The sequence below is a fragment of the Botryllus schlosseri genome, chromosome 7 (genome assembly GCF_051294905.1).
Source record: "Botryllus schlosseri isolate E-star chromosome 7, Bs_hap1, whole genome shotgun sequence".
Lineage (NCBI taxonomy): Eukaryota > Metazoa > Chordata > Ascidiacea > Stolidobranchia > Styelidae > Botryllus > Botryllus schlosseri.
Genome location: NC_137242.1, coordinates 24,619,848 through 24,645,425, shown reverse-complemented (window position 1 = coordinate 24,645,425; position 25,578 = coordinate 24,619,848). Strand labels below are relative to the sequence as shown.

The 25,578-nt window shown below is 39.6% G+C and overlaps 1 protein-coding gene across 2 annotated transcripts in view; it reads right to left on the bottom strand.

The window, feature by feature from the left end:
- The window catches only part of LOC145442782 (regulatory-associated protein of mTOR-like), a 41,783-nt gene extending 16,780 nt beyond the window's left edge, over positions 1 to 25,003 (bottom strand). The window contains exons 1-20 of one of the 2 annotated variants that reach the window (XM_080320770.1): positions 24,789 to 25,003; positions 22,067 to 22,169; positions 21,285 to 21,367; positions 18,827 to 18,985; positions 17,606 to 17,752; positions 16,600 to 16,823; positions 15,351 to 15,451; positions 14,163 to 14,389; positions 13,457 to 13,558; positions 12,754 to 12,948; positions 11,471 to 11,720; positions 9,410 to 9,507; positions 7,382 to 7,628; positions 5,292 to 5,471; positions 4,158 to 4,301; positions 2,456 to 2,580; positions 2,304 to 2,392; positions 991 to 1,108; positions 823 to 927; positions 47 to 152 (exon numbers count right to left, since the gene is read on the bottom strand). In XM_080320770.1, coding sequence (XP_080176896.1) covers positions 47 to 152; positions 823 to 927; positions 991 to 1,108; positions 2,304 to 2,392; positions 2,456 to 2,580; positions 4,158 to 4,301; positions 5,292 to 5,471; positions 7,382 to 7,628; positions 9,410 to 9,507; positions 11,471 to 11,720; positions 12,754 to 12,948; positions 13,457 to 13,558; positions 14,163 to 14,389; positions 15,351 to 15,451; positions 16,600 to 16,823; positions 17,606 to 17,752; positions 18,827 to 18,985; positions 21,285 to 21,367; positions 22,067 to 22,169; positions 24,789 to 24,953 — 2,968 coding nt within the window. In that variant the 5' untranslated portion in view covers positions 24,954 to 25,003. The remainder of the gene's footprint in view (positions 1 to 46; positions 153 to 822; positions 928 to 990; positions 1,109 to 2,303; positions 2,393 to 2,455; positions 2,581 to 4,157; positions 4,302 to 5,291; positions 5,472 to 7,381; positions 7,629 to 9,409; positions 9,508 to 11,470; positions 11,721 to 12,753; positions 12,949 to 13,456; positions 13,559 to 14,162; positions 14,390 to 15,350; positions 15,452 to 16,599; positions 16,824 to 17,605; positions 17,753 to 18,826; positions 18,986 to 21,284; positions 21,368 to 22,066; positions 22,170 to 24,788) is intronic. The other variant, XM_080320771.1, reaches the window with a different exon arrangement.
- Between the last annotated feature and the right edge of the window lie 575 nt (positions 25,004 to 25,578).

The window sequence follows — 25,578 nt, the reverse complement described above, 5'->3', positions numbered from 1 at the left end:
TCATTAAAACCCCATTTTGACAAAAAAAAATTGTGCAGACTTGTACCGTATGTTTCACGCATTCGCGCTACGTCCTTCTGCACCGTCAGGTAATGGTCCTCGTTGACTTGCGTCTTCAGGGGGTCGTGTTTTCTTGTGTGCGCGGCGGACACCTGTGAAACCAGAACCCCTGGACTAGATTGACGGCCAAAGTCTCCAAGAAAACACAATTCTAATTGCGACGAATGATTTGCTACTCGCAAATACTCGGGGGTCAAACTTCCACACAGTACTGGATTTTTAAAACGGGCAACTAGAGCTAGAACTACTTCGTTTTAAAAACTTGCAAGTAGAACTAGAACTAATCATTTTTCTAAACTCGCAACTAGAACTAGAACTACTTAATTTTCGAAACTCGCAACTAAAACTGGAACTACTTCCTTTTCATAACTTGCGAATAGAACCAGAACTACTTCGCGTGTGAAATAGGAGATTTCCACCCTCAAAACCCATCCCCTAATCCGAGGATTATCAACAAAAACTCAAATAACTCCGCTTCTACCAGTTGGACTTGAGTCAAATTTGTTTTACATCGTCTTCGAAGACAGCTCGACAATACCATGGGCTTCACAATTTTTCCTAATAATTTAAAAAATTTAATTGGATCTGCAGAGTCTTATACTTGTTGGAATTGAACCAAATTTGGTGTGCGGGTTTTTTTAGGGTGACCTGAAAATTCAATCAGTGAATGGCTTGAATCCAGCCAAAAGTAAATTTTGAACAGCCCTAATGTACAAGTTTGACTCGGGTATTGATGTCGGGAAACAAAGCAGATTCTCGTACATTTGTTGAAGGTTTCACAAACACTGACGCGCTCCAGGAGCAAAATTCCGTCGTGCAAGGCCTGTCCACGTGTATCGTGGGCACGCTGACGCTGGCTTGAGACGACTGAAACAGACATAATCAAACAATAAGTACAATTTCGTCTTCGATCAGTGACGGCCCGCTTACCGGCCGCGCCAAGGCTGACGGATGTGGCTGGTTTTCCGGGGCAGGTCCGAACTGCTTCCGCCTTCTTGAGTATGGCGTTAGCGGAACTGAGGCGGTCCTGGCGTCATCAGAGGCGCTTCTGTGGTAGAAAAGTTTTAAACTCGGCTCGAAGAAAGGGTCTGTTACATAATCCAGCTTGGAAGCCAAGGTGGTCGGTAGGCAGGGTTGCCATTGACACGGAACAAAAATATCTGTACAGTAGGGTTGTTCAAAAATGACTTTTGTTCTCAAATTGTACTGGCTACTTGATAAATTTATTAGGTTACCTAATTAAAGCCTACACACCAAATTTGGTTCGATTCCAACCAGCAGCCGCATTGCTACAAGAGAATAAAGTTACATATTCATTATTGTTCTTAAATTGTACTGGCTACTTGATAAATTTGTTAGGTTACCTAATTAAAGCCTACACACCAAATTTGATTCGATTCCAACCAGCAGCCGCATTGCTACAAGAGAATAAAGTTACCTATTCATTATTATATGAAAATAAATGAAATTTTTTTTAAAAATTTTCTGTTCACCCCTTGAAATTGTTATCTTGTCTATAGAAACGATGCTCATCAAATTTGGCTCAATTCCAACCAGTGGAGGCCGAGTTATTGTAGCTTAAAAAAATGTTGTTTGAATAAAATAGCATTTATGGTAGAAAATTATTGAATTATTTATCATAGTTCTGCCCACCGTAAATGCTATGATTTGAAATCAAAAATTTTGAACATCAATAACTACGTTTCTACCGTTTCGAATTGAGTAAAATTCGCTGTGCGTCATTTTTTCAGACAACCAAACAATTTCATGGTTGTCCAGTAAAATTTGAAAAAAATACATTCATTTTTATTAAATAAATCAAAAACGTTTTCTTTTATAGCAATGACATAATCGGTGAAATTGAGCCAAAATTGGTGTGCAATGTGTTTTTAGGAAACCTAATAATTTTATCAAGCAGACTGTAGAATTTGAGAAAAAAAATCATTTTTGAACCCCCCTACTGTACAGTGTACAGTGTACACCCTTGAACTAGTTTGACTGATAAATTTGTGACCTAATGTAAAGACGATAAGTCAAGAATAAGGACAAATGAGAACTATGTAGTTTTAAAAGACATCCACCTTCATTATACGGTTTATGTAGTTTATAAGGAATATTACCCTTTAAATTATGGACAAAGCTTAGAAATGGGGTCGGTATAGCAACTGTGTAGGTAGGGATGGGCAAAATCAATAAAACATAGACTCGTTAGTATTCTAGCGTGGCAATCATAACCAGCGTACCCCGACTCTTCTGAAAACACAGACGGATGTTTCGGTGACGAAGACATCTGTGAATCAAAATTGTATCTTTGGCTGTTCTTGGAGATAATCTGAAGGCAAAACGAAGTTTGATATCCAAATTTTCATAACAAAACGCGATTTCGAAAACTCACAGGAACTTTATCCAAAATGTTGGCGACGGCGTTACGACCAATCTCGGCTACACTCGGGTACGGGTCGATCGCTAACGATAACAGTAATTTCCAAACATTTGTATACACGGAACTGTATAAGACACCTGCAATATAGAATATAAATATATTGGTTTACTTTTTGAATCTGTTTAATGCCTTGAGTGTGCAATGAATCTTGAAAAAGGCCACCAAGGGTCTTACCACAATGGATGCTGTAATGAAAGCTACTTTCAAGTTTTGTACCAAGAACAAGGTATGTAGTATGTTATAATTGGGGCGATTTTTTTGACATGTTAAAATAAGTCAAAATTATGTCGAAATTGAAGTGTTGGGTCAAAAAATTGTTTACAAAGTCAAAATTATTTTGACCCCTGCATTTTCGTTTGTATCATAGATTTTGCACTGTCGGTGAACTTATCATTTGATATTTTACAGCTTGCAGCCTACTTTATAAGCCTACCGTTGTAGACGGTCCATTTGTCTGCTTATTGTGAATCATAAACGATCAAATGAAACAAATAGGTTGACATGGTGTTAATAACTACCATAACCATAATGGTCAATGTACCGCAATATCCTAACTGAAGCAAGACTGCGTGGGCATTGCATGGCTCTTATATCAAGAAGCGCATGAAGAAAGATTATGATGCAGACAACATTGTCAGAATGAAACAACACACTTTGTCACCAGCAGTGTACACACAACTTCAGTGTTGTCAGCCAACAACTGCTGCTATTGAACGTTCCTTCTTCATTCTTGGCAAACTACGTAGTAAGGACAGACATTTTCTACCCGAGAATGTAGGAAAGTATCATTCGTTGTACTACAACAAATTTTAAACATTTCTACCATATTAATATGTAATGTAACTACTGGAATTCTTCATAGGTCCAGATGTCGTTGAAATAAAGTGAAAATTTGTCAGTTTTGAAGTCGAAAACGTTTTTCCAGACCAAACTACTACATAAGGACAGACAGTTCCAACCAGAAATGAAGATAAGTAGTACAATTTCAACATCATGTGCGATAACACCTTATTTGGGCCAAAATAGGTCAAAATTTGGTCGACATTAATTTTTTTAAGGTAAAAAAATGTAAATATTTTGAGTGTTTAGGTCAAAATCTTCTGTGTTTTAGGTCGAAAATAAAATCGCCCTAGTTAACAGTTAACAAAACAAAACCATTAAAATATGATTTTCACTCAAAAAGAAAACATTATAATGAATATTGATAGCACATCAGTGCAGCGTAAACTCTCCCATTCCATTTCAGAGATCAGTTTGAAATGCAATCCTTCAACTTTGAAACTACCTTTGTATTGTTGCTGAGTTACAAATGAATAGTATAGTACATGCTGTTCAATCGTATGTTGAAGTTCTGTACCTCCAAGCAGCTCTTCAATTACAAATGCTCTTATAAATTTTGGAGATAGTGTTGGCATTTCAGGATGGCATGAAGGGGTGGTGCAAGACTTAGAAAGCCGTACAAGGCTACATCTGCACCTTCCTTGTCCAGCGGCATATGCGCATCATGCGCTCCTGGTATGCATGTGCACAGATCGTGTGTATGTATATCATGAGTCGGTGCATATGCCGCAAAAACACCAAGGACAAAAATACATGAGGCCCGTTCCTATCGCAGATTACGTGGATGACAAAATGCGAGAGAGATTCCACTTACCGGACCCCGCCGGCACTCCTGTCAGCGATATTTGCCGCAGTCGTTTCAATCTTAAAACGGTTAAATGTGTGTCGTCCAAAGAGGAACTGGTCACGGTACTTGACAAACTGACGTAGCTGTCGTGGGACATGTTCCCGTCGTCATCTGAAGAAAGTTTAAGATAGTAATCGGTATCCTGTTCGCGTGCACTCCGATTCATAAAGTCTCAAATACGCCCGTTACTTAAGAAGAGGCTCTTGACGGTACTGAACTCAATTATACAATCGAATGGTATATATCTAGTTTTACTCGATGAATTTATGAATTCATGTAATTGTAGCATTAGGTAAAAAATTTTTTGCAACCCACATTTCGTTTGTATCGTAGATATTTGCACTGTCACTAATCATTTTACATTTTACATATTGTAGCCTACTTTATAGGCCTACGGTTGTAGACGGCCCAGGGTCTGCTTACTGTGAATCATAGACGGTCAAATGAAACAAATAGGAGTAAGACGGACACTTTCTACCCGATAATGTAGGAAAGTCTCTGTCGTTGTAGTACGACTAATTCTATTGTTTCTATCATAATGCGTGATGTGACTACTGGAATTTCTCATAGGTCCAGACTTCGTTAACATAAAGTTTTTTTCATGTAAAAGTTAGTCAGTAGTTTTCGAATCGTGAAGTTTTTCAAATTTAACCGCCAACCCCATGGAATTGTTAAGTTGTGTATACGAAAGATGCTCAACACTTATTGTTCACTACCAACCCGTAGAAGCCAAGTTATTGCAGTTAAAATTTTGGATTCTCAAAATCAGTCTGGACGGTGGGTAATCCCAGAATTATCAATGAGAACTCAAATAAGTTCGCTTCTATGGGTTGCGATTGCGTCAATTTTTGTTTTCCATTGTTTGTGTAGACAGCTCAACAATTCATGGGGTTGACAGTAAAATTTGAATTTTTTAAATATTTTTTCATAATAAATTCAAAATTTTCAAACTCCTGTGCGTTCTCATCTACGGGTTGGATCACCCAAATTTCTAGCCATTTAATCAGTGCATCCCTCCCGGAATCCGAAAAAAAAAAGATATTATCATTTTCACTATCAGTATCACTGCCAGTCATTCCACACGCCGCACACAAAACGTACTGTGAGGCCGGAGCAGCTGTAAATTGTGAGGTATCGGTCCGAGGCTGTCGTGGCGCGAACGGTTTGTCGGATGACGCGGCGATAACACGTGGTTTTGCGATAACGAGTCGTTAATCCGTCGGCCCCCTCTAGCCCCGCCGAACGGGCTGGGCAGCGAAGACGTCGACTTCCTCCTGTTTTCTGTCAAAGAAGGGGACATCGTTATGGAAACGGGCGAGGTCTTGTCCGAACGATATTGAAACAAGTCTCGACAAGCCTCTTCATTTTTGAAGTAATGAAGTATGCTTCAACAGCTCCGCCCGTGAAATAACATTTGTAACACGGTTTCTGAATAGTATTCGGAAGACTCTGTCTATTCACAGCAGTGGTTCCCAACCGGTGGGGAATTCGATGGTTCCTGGTGGGGAATAGAAACACAACATATACTGGATAGTCTACATATTAACGGAGACGCATCACCGTTACCAGTTAACTGCTCTGGAATGTACGCGTCGAAATTTATAAATTGAAAGTGTTCTCGGAGGACGCCTAAATGTCCCTTTTTTGGGAATTTGTACTCTTTATTTCTGGAAAAATGCCACTTCGAGTTTCGTAAAAATCGGGAGCCGAGTCAAAGTGTTGACCTATTTTTTTTAGGCAACACAATAGTATCGGTAGAAAAAATTTCAAAATCATCAGTTTTTTATTTGAGCTTTCAGAATTTATACGGGTGTCCTCTTTTTAGGACCTCAAAATATAGTAACCCTATTTAAAAGGGTAAATGAAGACTCGGAATAAATCTGAAGTGGGGAATGAACACAAAAAGGTTGGGAACCACTGATTTACAGTATCATTCATTTCACGTTAGTCCGGACGATACATCTCGCAATTTCAAAAGCGGCCACTCAGGTTGCAATGACTCGACTCGAGTATCGATTTTCTGACGACTCCATATGACTCGAGTCATTGCGCATGACTCGGACCAAGTCATATGACTCGAGTCTCAGACGGCCAAGACCGACATTTTAGTGTTATTTCGAATAATAGTAAAGTAATTGCACCGACTATCGGTACTTGAAAATCCGATCAGAAACTGTTAAAAGTGAGGAAAAGTAATTTATTTTACATGCGAAACATTCAGTATCGCCAAACAGAGTTATAAAAATTGGTTTTAACAAGCCTTGTGACTTGGTTGCAACTCTGCAGCCACTTCAAATTAACGCTGAACACTAGGGTTGCTCAAAATTACCTTTTTTTTTCGTATTGCGGGTGATTCACAGTTCAAATTGTCAGGTTTCCGAAAAACGCTTCACACCAATTTGGCTCAACTGGTAAATGTGAACGCACAGAAGTTTGACAATGTTCAATTTATTATAACAAAATGGCAAGAGGCGCATGATGAAAAATTGTGATGTAGACATCACAGTCAGAATGAAGCAACACGGTTTGTCGCCAGCAGTGTACACACAACTTCAGTGTTGTCAGCCAACAACTGCTGCTGTTGAACGTTCTTTCTTCATTCTTGGCAAGCTTCCTAGTCAGGACAGACACTTTCTACCCGAGAATGTAGGAAAGTGTCTTTCGTTGTACTACGAATTTTTTCAACCATTTCTGCCATAATGCGTAATGAAACTACTGGAATTTTTCATAGAGCCAGATTTCGTTGAAATAAAGTTTTTTCACATAAAAATTTGTCAGTTTTCGAGGCAAAGATGTTTTTTACAGGCCAAAATACTTTGTTAGGACAGAAAGTTCCAACCAGAAATGAAGAAAAGTAGTACAATTCTAACATTATGAGGGAAAACACTCAACTTGCATACGTTGGGTCAAATTTGGTCAAAATTAAGATTTTTAATGTCAAAATCTGCCAAAAGTTTGATTTTTTAGGTCAAAATCTTCCATTATGTAGGTAAAAAAATCGTCTTAGTTATTACGTTCATTCCGTTGCATGATGCTTTTGCCTTTCATGTGGATCGAACTTGGCGTTTTATTAAACTCGTGAGAAAGGTGTCTCAACTACCACGACTATCGTCTGTAGATAATCCAATAAGATCGGCAGAGCATGATTTAAACTGCCGCGCAAAAACAAACATATTCTCAAAGTAACAAACCTGTATCACCGGCCTTCTCCTCGTCGAGAAACCTTTGCGCCACCGCGCAGAAACTGCTGTCGTAGCACGTGACAAATCTTTGCAAAGCGGCCGCCAGCTCCCTCAAAACAAGCGGGCTGCCTTCGGACGGACGAACAGACAGGAGCGCGTTCGCGACGCTGTGATCGATGTGGGTCGCGTGGTCGCTGCCCGCCTCGGGCTGGTTGTCAACGAAAGTGCCGAGTGCGAAAATGACCGCGGCGCGTACCTGGAACAGAAGCATAGTAAAAATTGTTTTCATGATAATGAGTAATACTTGAATACACGACTCAGGATCGAGTCACTCAGGCACCGGAATTCGCCCAGCACTGCAGCAATCCCTGATCCCTAGGTCGATTTTTTCTGACATGTCAAAAAATTCAAAATTGTAGCGTTTGGTCAAAAAATGTCAACATTTTTTACAAAGTTGAAACTTTTTTGCAACCTCCATTTCGTTTGTATCATAGATTTTGCACTTTCGTAGAACTTATCATTTAATATTTTTCAGCTTGTAGCCTACTTTATATGCCTACCGTTATAGACGGCCCATTGTCTGCTCATTGTGAATCATAAACATTCAAATGAAACAAGGTTGACATGGTGTTATGGTCAACGTACCACAATATCCTAACTGAAGCAAGACTGCGTGGGCATTGCATGGTTCTTATATCAAGAAGCGCATGATGAAAAATTGTGATGTCGACACCAATGTCAGAATGAAGCAACACGGTTTGTCACCAGCAGTGTACGCACAACTTCACTGTTTCAGCCAACAACTGCTACTGTTGAATAAATTATTTTTCAGACCAAACTACTTCGTAAGGACAGGCAGTTTCAACCAGAAATGATGATAAGTAGTACAATTCTAACATTATGTGGGAAAACACCTAATTTGCATACGTCAGGTCAAAATTAAGATTTTTGAGGTCAAAAAATGTCCAAATTTTGATTTTTCAGGTCAAAACTTCCCATTTTTGGGTAAAAATATCGCCCTGCTGATCACCCAACCATGAAGTTTCTATCTCATCAATTTATCGTGCATGGATGTCTAGCGATCGATTGCTGCATCCAGTCATAATTTACTTCAAGTAAAAAATGCCACGATTCGAGAGAATCGGCAAGACACATTTGATAAACCTACTTTATCGTATGAAATCTATTCGTATGTCAGTAATACCAGTGGGTGAAGAAGATCTCGCGCGCCTAGGACAGGACAACCAGGTTCTGAAGCCAGTCAGCAAATCCTTATACTATGGTTAGCTCTTATTCTACTCAAGGGATTGCATTAATATACTCATTATCATGTTGCATGAATATGGATGATTAGGGTTGCATTTACAAAAAAAATCAATTTAAAACAAACATGTTTAAATCAAGGCCCTTATTTAAAACATGTTTTTTTTTGTTTTCTTTAGCCATGTATGTATGTTTCAGCCAATATTCAATTGTGACGTCATAGTGGATCGACATTGACTATTGAAAATATAGGATAAATATAGCTCCTTTGACGGGATATCTGTACTATTAATGTTGAACTGACTATTTTGCGGGTTCCAACCGTCCCATATCGACATGCGTCGGCTATACCGGGTGGTAATCGTCCGTAGGCTCATACATGTTTTTCCGAAAGTATTTACACAATTATAGCATGATTTTACAACTTGAAAAAACTACAATTTTGTTTTTTTAAAAGGATTATTTAAAACACTGTTTCAAAAATGTTTTCAACAAAGTGTTTTAAAACACCGTTTGTTTTAAATGCAACCCAATGGATGATGTGGTTCAGTTCATATGTGATGCGATGAGTACATATGCGCATAAAAAGACAATAATGCTATCGCACTGGGAGAATTTGGCATTTTCTCGGCAATGCAAATTTGATTGTGCTTTGCTACAATGTTGTGGGTTTATCACCACTTCACAGATCTCTTATTTCCACATGCGTGCATAGCTTTGCACTACCGTACTTGAATGCCGTAATGCGACTGACCACAATAGCGGCGTACATACCTCGGGGAAAGGATCATTCAAAAGTTCGTAAAGTTTCTCATGCGCGCTGTCTCGTACCCCCCTCCATCTGGCGTCGTCATAATTGGTCCACACGTACCCTGAACGGAACCAATTCAATTATACCAATATCACAGACACCCATCAATGAGGATATCCCGCCAGTTTATCATCACCAACATACTCGAAATACTCAAACAGATTTTGCCAACCCGTGTCACATAGTCAAGTGGCTTTGGTTAAAGACAGCTTCCACTCCAACTTTTTGAGCTTTGGACATTGTAAAGTAGAACGTAGTTTTGGGGTATGTCGGCAGCAATTTTTATGAGTGAAATCGTCACAAAAAAGTGGACGAAACAGCCCCTGTGTAAAGATAGCTGTATGCTAGGGGTATTCAAAAATGATGTTTTTCTCAAATCGTACTGGCTACTTGATAAAATTGTTAGGTTATCTAATTTAAGCCTACACACCAAATTTGGCTCAATTCCAGCCAGTACCCTCATTGCTACAGAAGAAGAAAGTTTCGATTTAATATGTAAAAATATATAACAGAAAATTTAAAAATTTCCTGTTCACCCCATGAATGTGTTGATTTGTCTAAAGAAACGATGTTCACCACATTTGGTTCAATTCGAACCAGTGGAAGCGAAATTATGCCGTCGAAAAATTTGGATTTGAATAAATTAGTATTTACGGTGGGCACCACTATAATAAATAATTAAAGAATAGGTCACCGTAAATACTATTTTGTCCATAATTCAAATTTTTCGGCGGCAATTACTCCGCTTCCACTGGTTGGAATTGAACCAAATTCGGTGAACAGCGTTTCTTTAGACAACCCAACACTTTCATGGGGTGAACAGAAAATTTTTGAATTTTTTGTTATCTATTTTTATATAATAAATCGAAACTTTCTTCTCCTGTAGCAATGCGGCTACTCGCTGGAATGGAGCCAAATTTGGTGAGTAGGCTTAAATTAGGTAACCTAACAATTTTATCAAGTAGCCAGTACGATTTGAGAAACAAAGTTATTTTTGAATACCCCTACTGTATACACTTTAAAATATTAGTATTAGCGGCAACATGCAGCTTACAATATTTCAAGCAGCCATTTCTGCTTAGCTGCTAAAAGTATATGACCCAACCCAACCGGTAAATGTATTTTTTGCAGCCACCAAGTCAAGCAGGCCTACTATTCGAACCTTTTTTTTCCCCTCCCACTTGAAGTAGTCTCGGCTACTTCTATTTGGAAGCGGGAGGAAATTTATGTCATTACTTCTACTCGAGTATCAGTACGGGTTACTTGGACCACATCTGTATCCCAGAGTTGGACAACTGAAAGATTCTCAGCTTCATTATTAGACTAGAACTAGAATTACAGCTACACAGCGTGTTCAAAATTAGATTAGAATTAGAATTGTCGAATTCGCAAACTTTAGAAATTGAACTGAATTCATTGCTATAAAGAAATGCACTTCATATCAAAACAGAGTTCGTGCTCATGAGCACGGGTATAGCAATGTGTGTACAGCAAGCTTGGCTCGTTTCATACTATACAGTTCTCCTGTAGCATTTTCAGGAAAACCAGACATTAGATTAGAATTAAAATCTGAGCATAGAGACATTTAACAAATTAGATCAGAATAGGTTAGCCTTATTTTGCTCTAACTGTACATTAGGGCTGTTCAAATAAAAATCTGGGTTTGAATAAAATACTGTTCACGGTGGCTAACTCTTTAATTATATATTGTAAAATCATGGAATTAGAAATTTTTCTTCTGCAATAACTTTACTTCTAGTGGTTGGAATTAAGTCAAATTTGGTATGCATCATCTCCACTGACAGCCTAACAATTTTATGGGGTTGACAGAAAAATTTTGAAATTTTAATTTTTTAATTTTTAATGATAAATTCAAAAGTTTTTACTGCGAGAATCTCGCTTCTACTGGTTAGAATTGAGTCAAATTTGATGGGCAGCGTTGTTTTCACCAACCTAACAATTTCATCATAGCCAGTGAAATCTGAAATCGAGAATTATTTCAAGTCTAGATCCAATCGACAAACCTAAACAAATCGCGACCCATTGCCGCAACTGCGGCGTGGTGGGCCCGGCGTACGCCTCGTCGAATTGATCTAAACAGGTGGCGATGACGTTAGCCTGCAGGCACTTGTTCTGCCCTTCCAAATAGTCCCGCATTACTTCGGCCAGGACGAACGCGGCCATGGTCCGGTGGCCGCACGACATCTGCGGGTCCTGCAGGATGCGCAGAAAGTACACGTGGCCCTTGTCCTTGATTAGATCGGTCTGACGTGTCTAGAGACAAGATATTTCATAGAGTTACCATAAGTCCTCTTTTATGAGGACTTGTCCTCTTTTTGAAAGTGTCCTCTGAGGACGCCCGAATGTCTTCTTTTGAGATTTTGTCCTCTTTTTTGAGAATTTTGTTTATATGTAGGGTAAAATTCGAGTGAGATGCAGTAAATCGGCACCGAAGTAACGCTCCGCCGGGTATTTCGGGAGCTGGGCCGGAAAGTTGACCTATTTTTTAGTCAAACGATCACGAACTGGGAAAAATTTTTCTCAGGTGCTGCAAGTCTGAAAATTTTGAAAAAGTGTCCTCTTAGCACATTTCCAAAATATGGTAACCCTATATTTCATGAGTAGGCTTTACAACAGTTTGAAAATTTTAAGAAAACTAAATGAATTGAACATTAGGGTTGTTCCAAAGTAACTGTTTTTCCAAACTACACAGGCTGGTTCTTAAAATTGATTGGGTGCCCGGAAGAACGCTGTATATAAAATTTGGCTCCAGTGCGACCTGCAGCAGCGAAATCATTTGAGTAGTAAATTTTGGATTTATTTAAAAAGTAAATCGTTTTTATCAAACGTTATTGGTGCCACATGAAATTGTTGCGTTGTCTACAAAACGATTTATAACAAGTTCGCCTAATTCCAACCAGTAGAAGCGAAGCTATCGGAGTAGCACAGCTTAAATTTTCCACCGTAAATACCATTTTTTTCAAACCAAAAATTTTGTACTGCAATAACTTTGCTTCAACGGGTTGGAAATGAGCCAAATTAGTTAAGGAACAATTTCACGGGGTACCTAGAATTTATTTCTTGAATGAATCCAAAATTTCCTACTCGAATAACTTCGCTTCTACACTTCTAAAGGTTGGAATGGAGTCAAATTTGCTGTACGGCGTTTTTAGCCAACCTAACAATTCATCGAACACCCAGTAAAATTTGAAAAAAAAATGTTATTTTTGAACTACGTTAGTGTGTATACTGTATACACACAAAATCACGTATTTCACTCCAACTCGACATGTAACTTGCTTCTCACCTGATCTACCGCGAGTATTTTCGCCCAAATGAAAACGAGCAGCGGCCGCAACTCCTTGGCCTGGCTCTGCAGCAATTTCAAGATGTAAGGGAATATGCCGACCGACAGGGCCAGGTTCACGGCCCACGGTCCCAAATCCAGGAAACTGCCGAGAAGTTCCAGAGCCCGCAACCGGTGCACTTGGCTCAACAGGACCTGGAAAGTAACGGAAACGATGGCGGGGTGATTTTTTGGTGGAACGGAACCGCAACAAAGATATACAAAATTTGTTCAGGAACTAGTTGATATACATGGATAAATTGGATATTTATCGCATGGTGCCACGGCAGAGTTGGACAGACAGAACTGTATAGCGTATAGGCCTAATTCCATAATGCGTCTTGTGGGCCTAACCACTAATTTGGTGCTTCGCATCCCCAAGGGTTCACGTGCTCTTGGCTAAGAACCCATGTACCATACCAGAGGTTCTCAAATGGAAAGATTTTGAGAGACAGGGGCAAAAAAACGTATGGGTCGATTGTGTGGCATTCACGAAATGAGATTGACATCGTATTTGAGCCCAACAGTACGGTATTCAGACGTTACCATATTTGTTCGACAACCAAAAAAGGTTCGAGCCACTCCTTTGAACACTTGGCCAGCCGAGTATTGCATAATTTTCTGAATATCACAAGCCCTGCCTACACAATTGTTATGGCGTCACCTGCAGAACAATTGGCAGTTGTTCTGGTGGGCCTCTGTCTTCGACGCCGAGCTGCAACCAGATTTGAAACGCGGTGAGGTGTTGCGCGAAAAACGGGTTGTGCTGTAAAAGAACAAAACCCGTTTCAACGACACATAATTTTTATTGCAAATTATTTTAAAAATTGACCTAATATTCATATTGAAATACGGCTGATACTCAGGGTTAATCGTCAGCAACTTGATTACACAAATTCAAATGCCAAATACAGATTTGGTGATACGATTGTTGATGTACAAAGTTCTCTTCAACTCCCTTCTAGTCGCTGACGATTAACTGTGACGAGTGTCAGCCGAAAATATAGAGGTCTATTTCAATATTAATCTATTGTCAAACAGTATATTGACACATATTTCTTAATAATGATAAAATTGTTGACATGCAATGATCATGTCAGCTCTCTACTAGTTGCTGACGAGTGACAGGCAAAAATATTCGGGATCATTTTGATATAAATATATCAATCAATTGTATATTGACCCATATTTACACAATGTTACATATAAACAATGTTATTTCCAATTATGTAGGCCTACTAGTTGCTGACAATCACCCTTTGTGAGTGTCAGTCGAAAATATACAGATTTATTCCAATCTCACTATATTACGCAATTCTATACCAAAGTTGTGTGCCTCCAAGAGGCTCTTCAAAAAAATTACAAATCACCTCAAATTGGTAATTGCTGGTTTCGTCCAGCATCGCCGGCAATTGCGAGACGCACACGTCGACCACGTGGTCCCAAGCGGCCCACATGGGGTGCCGGTACGTTGGCGGCAGGGCGGGGTGCGACACCGGGGTACAGTGGTACGAGCGCATGATTCGATCGGCGAGGAGAAAATTGCGAAATAACGACGCCACGAGAAGGTCCTGACGGAACAGCATTTGAAATAAGTCTGAAAATAAAAATGGGAATTCGATAATAAGATGACTGTTCTGTTTCTGTTTTCGTTTTGCATAGGGTAGAGTGAAAACTTTTTTAAATCGAATTTCAAAAGTGGTCTTGGTATATGGTGCAAAATATCAAATAAAATACTTCTTCCATCGATGATTGTTGGTTTGTGCCCCCTCTTAATGGTCGTGCAAATTCCCCGAAAGAGCCAAAACAACTAATTATGCCTTATCTTGATAAACGTTTTCACGAGAAAGCTAGTTTTGGGCTTGAAAGATGCAGAAGTAACACGTTTCCATCTCACTTCCGTAGAACTGTCTTCAAAATGAACAGAACAAGAGTTACATACCCCATCAAATAGAACTACTTTTAAAAACTTAACGAAGACCCCTCTGCAAGTATAAATACGGCTCAGGCTCTTAATAGCTCCGGTTTCTAGAACTGAATACTAGAACGGCTGACGTAGTGACCTCGTAATATCAATCATTTGTAACCATATATCAAGACCACTTTCTAAATCAATTTTTTTCACTTCACCCCAGCCTTGACGTTAAAATGGGGATCGAAATAATGATACCTCAGAAATGCGTTGAAGTTTGCGGTTAACGAAATGATGGTGCATTGCAGAAACCCGGCTGGGTGCAAGCTTACGAAAACAAAGATGACTAAACAGAAAGTCGCATTCATGCACTAGAAATCTAGACTCCTATGCCTTCATGATCCGACAGTCGAGCAAAATATGTGAATTCAGACCTGACATCGTTTTAGAAAAACTTGCCGTATTTTTGAATAGTTAAAATCCATAATTCTGAACCTGTACTTAAGGGTTGTACAAAAACCAAAACTCAAAGAGTTAGGTTGGCTATTGTTCTATGTAAATTTTATTCAGTGATGTTTCAAAATGAAGTGGGAGACTGTTTGAGCGCACCCCATAGCTCGAGCTGCTTTTCTGTAAGGCTACCTACCTCTTGGAAGCGTGTTCCAAGCGATCGTGTCTGTAATGGCAGTGAATATCCAGTTCAATTCTCCTAGAGGGGTCCGCCGGTCAATTAGTCGCCCGGGAATTCTAGAAGATATTTCACGTTAGTATTGTGAATGAAAATTTTACGAAGGTTTACAAAATTTTACAAAAATCACTCATTGCAAAAAGGCATGATAAATCTTGAATCTCCAAACCACGACAGCTTATTCAGATTCTAGCTAACAAGCATTACTGGAGTGTGGTTCAAAGATTTTTTTTTCAAATTTTGCTGGATACTTGATGAAACTATTGGTTTGGTGAAAAAAGCGCGTTACATCAAATTTGGCTCAATTTCAACCCGTAGAAGCATAGCTACAAGAGTTGAAATAGAAAACATGAATAAATAATACATCAAATTTTGAAATGGAGTGGCTACTCATGAAATTTTTAAGTTGTCTGAATATCAGTGTTCAACAAATTTGACTCGATTCCAACCCCTAGATACTGAAGTATAAAATTCTGGATTTGCAAGATAAATAGCAAGCTACCTTAGCCTATTTCCTGCAGGAAATTCTATCACTATTAATTATAGAATTACCCACCATACATACTACTAACTTTGTGTAAAGTTGTTTAAACGAATAAGCGCAGTAGTTCTGTCCATAAACAAGTTTTTCTTTCAAATTTCACTGGCTATGTGATAAAATTATTAGGTTGGATGAAAAACCGCTGCACGCCAAATTTGGCTCAATTCCAACCAGCAGAAGCTAGATTCATGCAGTAGAAAATTTTGAATTTACCATAAAAAAAATTGAAATGAAATTTCCGATTTTTATGTCCACGCCATAAAATTGTTAGGCTGTCAGCAAAGACGATGCACACCAAATCTGGTTCAATTCCAACCACTAGAAGCGAAGTTATTGCAGCAGCAAAATTTCTAATTCCATGATTGTATAATAAATAAGTAAAGAGTATAAGCCACCGTAAATACTATTTTATTCAAATGCAAATTTTTCTACTGCAATAACTTCGCTTCAACTGGTTGGAATTGAGCCAAATTTGGTGTGCACCATCTCTACTGACAGCCTAATAATTTTATGCGGTCGGCAGACAAATTTGAAATTATATTTTTCATATGATAAATGCAAAACTTTCTGCTCCAAGTATCTCACTTCTACTGATTGGATTATTGGATTATCCCTATCCGAATAAGTTAGTCCTAGTTTCTGAAAGCTGCAAGTCATAGCACTCACTTTTCAATCAAAGACATTGTCACGGAGGGCACCAGTGAGCCGTGTCTCTGCAAACAAAACCACTGCAACGCCATTTTGATCGGCGTCGTCAGACAGGACGTGAATAAATCCGCGGGCAGTTCGGGATTCATCGGTAGCAGCTCCGTTTCCGAGCAGGCCGCCAGCTGGATGCAGTTTTTTGAGTCCGACAACACCGGCCCGATGGAATGCATGCCGTTCATCTGCTAAGGCAAAGGCGGAATTGAACCAATGTCGGTACAGCGTATAGGCTAGGGATGTTCAAAAATACATTTCTTTCTTTAAATTTTACTGGCTACTGCCAACTGATAAATTTGTTAGGTTGCCAGCTATAAGCTACTCCTTGATATTGTGTTTGCATGATCGATTGAATAGCGAAGAAGGAAACGGAATAGCAGCAAATCTTAAACCGTTGGTCTTAATAATAATACAAAGGAACCTTTCCAGTGTCTCATACCCTAATAACTCTAAAAAATATAAATGCGACTTTTACTGCGACTTTTGCTAAAATTAAATGCAAATTTGCCACAATTTTAGTGCCACAAAAACTTGCCCTACTAATGACACTGCAAATAGGCGCAATCGTCAAAAATATATAATTTATCGCGATACAGCTGCGCAAGCCCTATTTTATGTGACAATTATATGGAAGGAATGTATTTTTTATCTCAATTCCACTCTTGGAAGTGATGCAAACTGACCACAAAACTACCTGCTACTTCAGAAAAAGAAGTGAAAAAATGAAAAGATTTTGCCAAAGAAATCGTTCAAGTTGAAGCAAAGTAGTCTTTATAGAGTAGGCTCTGAAAAAGTAGAAGAACTTCCACTTGGTTACTGATGAGCTCTGATAAGTAATGATGCGTGAAACTCGACTTAATACTATATCCCTATCAAAAACTAGACTTTTGAAGATTGAGAATAAAGCTTGACCCCTAAATTGTTTCCACAGCGTATCGATCATTAGGCATCAACAGGCAAACGCTCCCACCTGCATCTCCTGCTCCCGTTGCTTGGCGAACGTATTGAAAAGGTTCACAATCACTCCCGAATTCGAGCAATCGTAAACGAATATTGATGGTGTTCCCATCCAAGTTTGTAAATCGTAAATTGACAGCGGAATATACTGTGTGTACGTCTGTAGAATTGATGGTATATTGCTCAGTGTCAGTCACAATTTACTACTAAATGGATGATGTATATGGGGATTCAAATAGTTATATAAAACGTCGTTTTTACGTTGGCAATCGCATTCATTCGAACATGTCATCGTAAGGATATTTCAATCGAAATTGGAGATGTCAGTAGAAGTTTATGAACTTGTGATATGATGGAACAGTTAAACAACCAGAATTTGAATCTATATAGGCTATCGCTACCCGCTGTACAAAGTGTTTGCAACACGGACTGGTCTCCATCAGACACAGATATTCAACGCAAGTCGTCACAAACATTCTTGCAATGTGCAACATGTAAATGGGACAGCGAGAGAATTTTTTTGAACTCCCAATCTGAAGAGCTTCTTGGAGGTACAGAACTTCGATATACAATTGAATAGTAGCCTATGTTCATATTGAAATGGACCCGAATATTTTCGGCTGACACTCGTCAGGGGTCATCGTTAGCAACTAGTAGAGAATTGGAAAGAACATTGTATATCAACAATCGTATCACAAGATATGACATCACCAGCATGAAATGAGATGAAATGAGCTGACTTTGAAATCAGTTTGGTGAACATAATAATGGCATTCGTAGCCAGCAACATCCCTACCTACCACAAAACAGTAAGATCGCACCGCAGAGTTGATAATAATAAACATGACTGAGGCAATTTCTTTGATATAAAACAATTAAATAGTATATTCATATTGAAATGAACCCGAATATTTTCGGCTGACACTCGTCAGGGGTAATCGTATTTTTAGGTGGTACACGAACTCCTTCTAAAAATAAGTACATTGAACGCTCTCTCATTCGAAATTTCATGCTGGTGACGTCATATTTTGTGATACGATTGTTGATATACAATGTTCTTTCCAATTCTCTACTAGTTGCTAACGATGACCCCTGACGAGTGTCAGCCGAAAATATTCGGGTTCATTTCAATATGAATATACTATTTAATTGTATATTGAAGTTCTGTACCTCCAAGAAGCTCTTCTGATATATATAAAACAGTGTTTGCGGACATATCTTCATACATTCTTACCTTATTAAACACCCAAATTTCCCCGTTCACCGTCGGCTTGGGCACACCGTGACCGTTATAGTGAAACAGCACCCTTTCCTCCTTTGAGCTCCTCCTCAAAGAAGTGCACAACCTCTTCACCTCTTCCACTGTCGGGTCCAGAGTCTGTTTATAGCGAGCCTGGAGAAAGGGCATATCCATTAATCGTCATGAAGAAAAAAAATGATCGGAAAAATTATGTTCAGAACTCATTTCCTTACGCTAGGGCAGTGGTTCTTAACCTTTTTTCTTCCAGCGCCCCCTTTCAAAAATTATCGTGCTCCAGCGCCCCCCAACTTCATATTGTAAGGAATGTAATAAAGACAATGAGTAAGAGGCAGGGCCGTAACAGCACTTCGTTAACCCCCCTAAAAACGATTGCCTTGCGCACCCATAGCGTGATAAACCGAACTTCTAAGGGCTTCGCCCCCACGAACCCCATATCGTGATTTTTGATGGTCAGCAAAGTTTGTGTGGCCTGGTCGCCCTAGGTACCAAAATTTTCCATAATGTAGGAATGAATAGGTGGTAATTACATATATAAGTCGCTATAAACTTTTTATCCTCTCAGCCCACGTAATCAGATTTACCAGTAGCACTGAGTGAGCTGTTGTATAGGAAAATAAAGGGCACGTAATTAATAATTAAACATATTCGGGCGTGCCCGCAGGTACAATTATTCGTTACCAGGGCCGTAACAGCACTTCGTCAGCCCCCCCCAAAAAAAACAAAAAACGTTGGTCCTGGGCCCCCATCGGGTGATAAACCAAACTTCCGGGGGACTTCACTCCCAGACTCCCATTAGGCTGTCCGCTATTTGCTGATAGCCTATTAGGTATCTACATTGGGTGTACATTTACTGAGGCAGCTATTCTCGCCTATTCGCGCGAAGTGCGAAAGATTTCACTAATTATTGATTGAATTGGTCAATATCATCGGGAATTGCATGTAAATTGATATCAATTTTTATCCTCTCTCTGCTCACGTAAACACATTTACCGGTAGAGCTGAGTGAGGTGCAATGTTCCCTCTAAGCTGCGCATGTGCGCAGTGCTGACACGGTCTCTGCGCACAGAAAATCTACGTTGCGCACAACAAATCCGGAGTTATTACCTTTTTTTAGTCGTTACGCACTGTTGTCCAAGGGTCAGCGCAGTGAGTTGTTGAGTCTGCGCAGACTCATCAAAACTTAAAGCGAACATTGTGAGATTTCTTGGAAACTGTAGGGCTCGTTACTAATAATTAAACATATTCGGGCGGGCGAACCCGTTGGTATGACTTCGTTGCATGATGTTATTTCGTGACCCCCCTGTCTGCAATATCAAAAAATATAGAATCGTTCAACGGGGATATCGCCCAACAGGAATATCCCTGTCGCCCAATCGTACTAAACTAAAAGACGCACACGATTTCAGATTGGTATTTCTTCACTGACATATAATTTTTCCCTGCCAGATGGAATTCGTCTTCTGGGGTTCAGATTGCCAAGACAGGAACATTCGGTGTCAGTCATTTAGGCGCTTATGGACAATTACACCTATATGTATTTTGAAGGCTATATGTAACGAAGTTTTCGGTGTTAATTTGCTCTGAATACTCATTAAGGATATGTCCTATCACCACATCATCTACTGCAAAGCCATTTTTCTCCAGCGCCCCCCATACCGCCCCCTTGAGCCCAGCGCCCCCCATATCGCCCCCTGAGCGTTTCCGCCCCCCTTCAAGATCGCCAGCGCCCCCTGGGGGGCGCTGGGGGCAAGGTTAAGAACCACTGCGCTAGGGGAATGGTTCTCAACCAGAGTTCCAGGAACCAGGAACACTAGGGTTCCATACGGACAAGTCTTTCATTTCATTCTTTTCTTTCATTTCAACTCTCCATTGATGCATAGCTCATATTGAGAACCAGTAATCTATAGTGATGTATTGTCGATAAGGATGTCTCTTGTAACCCCGATAGCTTGCAGATAAGTGTAAGGACCTACGAACCACTGCACTAAGGGATCCCAACTTGGGGCCGTGAACAAATTTGAAAAACCACAACAAAAGGAATGAATTAAAATTTAATAAAACTTCTAGTAGGAATGCGGAAAGGAGCTGCTTATTGAGCATGAGGTAAAACTCTCCTCCCGCCATCACCAAAGCAGCAGTCCAGACATTGTCAGAGCAAAAACAAGCTCAAACATCACATCAACTATTATGTAGGCCTAACCACTAAATGGGCCTAATGTACGGTACTATGTTAATTGTATGCTGAATTTATATCATTTTATCGTTCTAACTACCGGCTACCGTATAAATCAGTTAAATTTTCAAACGAAATAACGTTTCTTCTTATTGAAGGCTATTGATTTTTTCAAAAAATAGGGGGACCACGGTGTGAAGAAGATTAGGAACCCACGTTACATAACAAATGTAGCAGTCGACACAGCAGAAAACATACCCGGTGTTGCCATCTTTCGTATTGCTTTTGAAGGTTATTGCCGATTGCCTCGAGCGCTTTTTGTGGCGTGTAGTTGGTCGGATCTGCAACGGCACAAATATTGCCTGGCGTCAGATGATGAGAATAGGACGTAGTAAATTTTTTGCGGCATTCGTGTATACACCGACTCATGAGATACTTACATAGCCTACATATGATCTGTGCATACACATACCATGAGTGCATCATGAGCAATTGTGCATATGCCGCTGGACAAGGAAGGTGCAGATATACCCTTGACAGGCTTTCTAAGTGTTGCGCCACCCCGCCACGCTATCCCAGTAATGCTGTGTGCCAAGCAGGGAAGTCATACATACCAGTATTACTAATCAGGTCATTGGTCTGACCCGGCCGGGGATCGAACCCATGACAGCACTGTATTATACCATAATTGCAAAATCATACTGTGTAGGATGTATATTACATCAAAACTATTTGTAAAACCGGGACTAGATAGCACTGTAACAACAACATGAAGAATATAAAAAACAACTGCTTGAAGTAATTTGAATAACTTGAAGCAATTGCTAATAGCTTCTTGGCGGCACAGAACTTCAATATACAATTGAATAGTACATTTATAATAAAATCAATATACTATTTGATTGCATTGCTAATAGCATGGTGATTCCTAGATATCGCTGTTCCTCGCTTTCTGATAGCATACCAATCAACATTTTCAAGATAGAGTCAACCCACAATAAGAAAAACCAATATCATTAGGCAGTCAATATTCTGCATACCTATCCAACACTCTTGCCTTGCGCAGGGAGAAATTTTCTGAACATCCGGTGGGTCTACTCCCACGTTCAGGCACATCACAAGCGCCACGGTGACGGTTTTCATCTGAAAAATGCAAGCATGCTTTTATATGTAGCCTACTTCACAACGAATCACAGCTAAAGTCATATCTTGCAGTTCATGGGGTTTCCATTTGAGAAATTTATGACAAGTTTGGTATGCTGCGGAGATTTGGCTGCTACTTCCGCTTAGCCAGAGTCACTGTTGCAAAATTGCAATCAGCACGATTGGCAAGGTTGCTGAAAAGCCTATACCTTAGCACTCCGAACTCTAGAGTGCTACTGTTGTTTATAAACATGAAAGCCGTTTAATTGTAGCAAAATAAATACAGGCTTATTCAAAGCCACAACACAGCATCGATATCTCAGAACCATACCAGCTCAATTGTGTATTGCTTATGGGCACTATAACTGAAAATGAATATAAATTATCATCATCTAGCCTAGATTCTTTTAAACTAGTTGAAGTAAATTGAACAATATCCAGTTCTGTGACGCACCACAAGCATGTGTCTCTTAGAGCTTCTGTGGAACAATTGTTATTGACTACCCGTGACATAGTAAATAATCAGGGATGTTATAGGCTTTTTTACAAAACACAGACTTTAATTTCATGCGACTCAAAGAATCATTGCATGCCAGTGAAGGCATATTTTGTAATACGATTGTTGATGTACAGTGTTCTTTCCGATTCTCTCCTAGTTCCTGACAATGACGAGTGTCAGTCGAAAATCTTCAGGTTCATTTCAATATGAATATACTATTCAATTGTATATTGAAGTTCTGTAGCCTACCTCCATGAAGTCCTTCAGAACCATTCCTGTATATTACCAAAGTGTCATCACGATGCCAATTTACTGATAGAATAAACTCAAACACCTTTATTCAGTTTTCTACGATCAATGTGCACTCCACAGTTGATACTTCCCATATTGGGCCATATCTAAAAACATTTATGAACCCCTAAAAAGTGAGTTCGTTATCAGCTATTCATTTACAGCAGGGTTGTAGGCTACTCAAGTCAAATGGTTCTCAGTTACAACTCAATCCTATTATATAGTTTTGACTCGAGTCAAGTCGAGTTATTTGGAATTCAACACCGAGTCATAGTGTTGTGATTAGAGTCCGAGTCCAGGTCATTGTGTTCACTGTTCAGTTGACTTCAAGCCATGTTAAATGCACTTGTTTACAACAATGCTTAGGTAATATCTAATGCCTCACATTAAAAAATTCCTTCGTTATTCACTGTTTCTGGCCATGTCCTTCAATTGGGCTAATGATAGACGAAATATCAATAACGTGGTGACTTTATTAGGGGTCCGTCTACTTTGTGCATGTCAACTATGTCGGTGTCCGCTATGTCGCAGCTATGTCGCAATTATGTATGTATTACATAAGAGGGAGGAGGTGGGAGTGGAGTAGAGTTGCGGAAGAGGGATATTAGGGTTGGGGGAGAGGGATATTAGGGTTGGGGGAGGGGGTATTAGGGTTGGGGAGGGGGATATTAGGGTTGGGGGAGGGGGGTATTAGGGTTGGGGAGGGGGATATTAGGGTTGTGGATGGGCTAGGGTTAAGGTTGGGGTTAGGGTATCCCAAGATTCGGGTTGGAGTGAGGGTCACGATACTCTCAGCCCTAATATCCCCTACCTCCAACCTTAATATCCTAATCCAACCCCCAACCCAAGTTTCCCTCTCTCCGACCCTATTATCTTTTTCCCTCAACCCTAATATCCCCCACTCCAACCTCCCCCGTCTTCTGTAATGCATATACATAGTTTCGACATATGCGACATAGCTGCGACGTAGCCGATACAGTCGACATCTGCGACATAGTCGATACAGTCAACATAGCTGCAACATAGCCGACATAGTATATTATCAGTACTTGGAATTATTTGAATATAAGTACCCGACATTGCCGACATAGCTGCGACATAGCTGACACAGCCGACATAGTCAACATAGCTGCAAGATAGCCGACATAGGTTATAGCTGCGACATAGCCGACATGCACAAAGTAGACGGACCCCTTTATTAGGCCTATTCTTCGAAGTCACAATGAAATGCAAGTCTTGACCGTCCCAGTATCGAGTAATATGACTTCATCGAATCATGCGCGATGACTCGAGTACAAGTCCAGTTAATACTACATTTCAAAATGAAATCAACTTGAGTATAATTTAAGGAAATTTGCAGCTTCAGATTTTGTAGGTTCATCAAGACGTATATAATTATTGACCATTAATTTCAAACTGTGAATATCCTTTACTAAATTACTCTATTAGCTTGTGTTGTTGAAGAAATTGTAAATTGATTGGATTGTGGTGAAAAAGACCTCCGCTGTCATAAGTATGATTACAATGATTTTATTATTAAATATTAATAATATTAAAATGACTCGAGTCATGTCAAGTCACCGAAAAATTGCGTCTCAAATCTGACTCAAATCGAGTCATGACTCGAGTCATTACAACCATGATTTTCAGTGTCAGCTATTGCACATTTGCACACTTTGATAATTCCTTCAAGGACTTCACTGGAAAGTTTGAATTTGTTTATGTCATTTAATCACTTAATTTATGGTCTAATATTGTAATCTATTACATATAAATTTTGTCAAGTCGCCATCATAAGATGTTGGGTGAGAAATGCAAAATGCTATTACCCGTTCTTTGACTTGCCATGTTTGAGCTTCTGTTTCTGTTCCAGTGATTTCCTCCGTGTGTCTTTTCTCCTGAAATGCAATTGGATATCCCCAACCGCATTCATTGATGTGGTCAATAAGTTCGGAATCTTCGTCATCAGTAAAACAGTCTATCCTATTTTCCATGTTATAATTTGCGTCACTATATCACTGCAGAGAAAGAAGTACACTGTACATTGCCATAGCGTAGCCCACTTCCATGATAGGCTATAGACTGAGACTCATATTCTGGACCACTACAGAACTACAGAAAAACACAAAACCAAGGGACATTATATCAGAGGTATTGCGAATCATCGAAGTTGATCATAAACCACAATCACTCTTGAAAGGTTATGCATGGACAATGCGATTAAAGTGATTTTCAAACATTTCAATGTCAGCACCTTCGCCATGAAGAAAAGAAAACATACTAACAAAAAAGTCAGCTCTGTCGCGACCCCAGAGTAAAGGCAAACAACCCACGCTGGCGCATACCGCATCGTGTGTAAGAGTGGATATTAGTTTCAACTATGTAATTGTCACACGGCAATATGCCAGTATCAGTAAATGTTATATTAATACAATTGCTAATTGCTATGAGAAGACTGGGAGACAGTACCGTACTATATAACTTAACATATGTGACGCGCCTGGTAAAACGAGAGATGTTGATGATGGGTACTTATTTTGTAAACACGTAGTAATTGGGTAAGTGCACGCTCCTGTTAAAGACTCCTCATCCCAGTTTTCTTCATAATGAGCAAAGAGC